This window comes from Arachis duranensis, chromosome 9 (genome assembly GCF_000817695.3).
Source record: "Arachis duranensis cultivar V14167 chromosome 9, aradu.V14167.gnm2.J7QH, whole genome shotgun sequence".
In the NCBI taxonomy this organism is placed as follows: domain Eukaryota; kingdom Viridiplantae; phylum Streptophyta; class Magnoliopsida; order Fabales; family Fabaceae; genus Arachis; species Arachis duranensis.
This window is the reverse complement of record NC_029780.3, coordinates 56631337-56633587: the sequence shown is the minus strand read 5'-3', so window position 1 is coordinate 56633587 and position 2251 is coordinate 56631337. Positions and strand designations below refer to the sequence as shown.

General features: G+C 32.5%; 1 protein-coding gene across 1 annotated transcript in view; it reads right to left on the bottom strand.

Annotated features, from left to right (window-relative positions):
* Positions 1 to 909: 909 nt before the first annotated feature.
* Positions 910 to 2251, bottom strand: part of LOC127741558 (uncharacterized) — a 1626-nt gene continuing 284 nt past the window's right edge. Inside the window, exons 2-5 of the mRNA XM_052254284.1 lie at positions 1927 to 2018; positions 1580 to 1799; positions 1406 to 1472; positions 910 to 940 (exon numbers count right to left, since the gene is read on the bottom strand). Of these exons, the coding sequence (XP_052110244.1) occupies positions 910 to 940; positions 1406 to 1472; positions 1580 to 1799; positions 1927 to 2018 (410 nt within the window). The remainder of the gene's footprint in view (positions 941 to 1405; positions 1473 to 1579; positions 1800 to 1926; positions 2019 to 2251) is intronic.

Here is a 2251-nt window from a genome sequence, read left to right as displayed (position 1 = left end):
AAGACCAAAGGCTACGCTTTTCAGCTTCCATTTTTGCCAGAATAGGCTACGCTTTTCAACGCTACTGCATCACCTGTAAAGCGTAGCCACATTGTATACCATGGCTACTTTTTATAAGAGTAGCCTTAGATCCCTCATTGTTTTTTTTTAATTTTCTATATATATATAATATTCTAATAATTTTTTGTACAATATAATATTTAATAATATGATTACATATATAATTCTGTATTTTTAATTAAATGAGTTAAATCTTATAAAATAAAAATAAATACACAATTATACTAAATTAAAAAATATTCTAGCAAAGCATAGTAAATACATTCTAAAGATTCACAAGCATTATAATGATATAGTATATTAGTACATAAAACAATAGATCCAACTATCCAATTGAACAATCATTCAACAATAGAGAAAAAAATGAAACATGTCTAAAGTCTAAACTACTAATTTCCATGTATCAATGAATATAAAGAGGATTACAAATTAAGTCTAAAATTAAAATAAATAAAAGAAAAGAGAATAAACAAAGACTTTAGTGACCTGAGTACTAAGTTCCTATGAGTGTGTGTGTGCCTGAAAATCATTTGAACATACCCCACAAAGAAAGAGGATTTTTTTGTTGGAGCCACTTATGTTGCCTGCTAGTGCCTTTACAAAATGCTGAATAAATTCAGAGTGCCCTTCATAAGTGGCGGCAGTAATGAGTTTACCATCCACCACTCTTGCTAATGTTTGGTTCAACCCAATGAGCACCAAAGGCAACCGGTGCTGGTTTAACAGGAGGAAAAGCGGTAAACTTGTGATCTTTAGCTACACCTGCAGCCGCCAGAATCAATGCAATTAAATAAATGAATGCAGTTAAATAAATCAATGCAGATCAATTAAATAAAGCAATTAAATAAATCAATGCAGATCAATTAAATAAGTGTCGTATCTGAAATAAAGAACAAGTCATAAACTAAAGGTACAGTTCTGATCAAGCCCAGAAAAATATAAGTTAATAACAAGAAATTAGCCTTATTAACCAAAGCTGGAAGTTCAGAAGAAACAGAATAAAAGTCTGCATATATATCAGCAGGTAGGAATATTCACAAAGATCACAATAAAAGTCTGCATATATATCAAAGCTGCAACTGAACTGAGAGATACCACTTCAAAGTGATTTCAAATTCAGAAGCAATAATATTCACAAAAGAGAAAAGTACACTCATGCCACTCAAAACAAATTGCTGTCAATCAGAAATTCAATATTCTTCCTTTAATCTTCTTTTGAATGATTTTCAATGGTTATAGCCTCCTCAACAAAAAGGATAAAAAAGTTCTCTCTTCTCCACAAGTTCAGATCAAATACAGATTGACTGAATTGTATTCAGAATAATTCTTCCATCAGACAAAGTACCTTGAAGGATGATTTTGTATTGATGAGACAGCAGAAGGGAAGTTACCAACAAATTTTACTCGATCACCTGCAAATTATTTAAGCCTCATGTTAACCTTTAGGTGCTATGCAATATGTATAATAGGAAGTAAATTTGGAGATAGTTGCTCAATTTTTAACAACAAAACAGCATACCTGTTTTAGTAGTAGTGCATTTTGATGAAGCAGTAGAAACCTCCTGCTTCAGCATAGCCTGAGAACTTATTGTGGATCCACCCACAATTTCAGCATCAACACTAGAAGCTGGTTTACTATGTTTTAAAGAAGCAGCATGTGTACTTCTCTTGGCCAACACAGATGGTCGTTCAGGCTTTGAACTTTCTTTAGCAGAATCAACTTCCTTTGAAGGAGTTCCCTGAATATCAATCACATAACAAAAACTATTATTATTCTGTTTATATTAACAGCGATTTAGGAAGAAATCATCTCAACAATACAAACAGATAATAAGAAGTAGCAAAAGAATATATGAGAAAACGTACACCAGGTAGTGAAAGGGAATTCACAATTAGTAGCCTTGCACCAAAATGCTTTGCAAGTGCCTTGGCAAGAGTCTCCTGATATATATCCGAACCTACACAGGAATCGCTTAATGAGAGCACTTCTTGATTGCAGAAAGGGGAAAACAAAGCATTAACAAGAATGAAGGAACTACCTGCAACTAAATAGAATAAGGCTAATAAGGCTAATTTCTTGTTTGGTTACTACTTCAACTGAGATAAAATCTGAATCTGAATTATATATCAGCAAAAAAACCACAAGAGAAGGACAGGTCAGAAAAGTCTATACTTGTTAACAATAATTTAG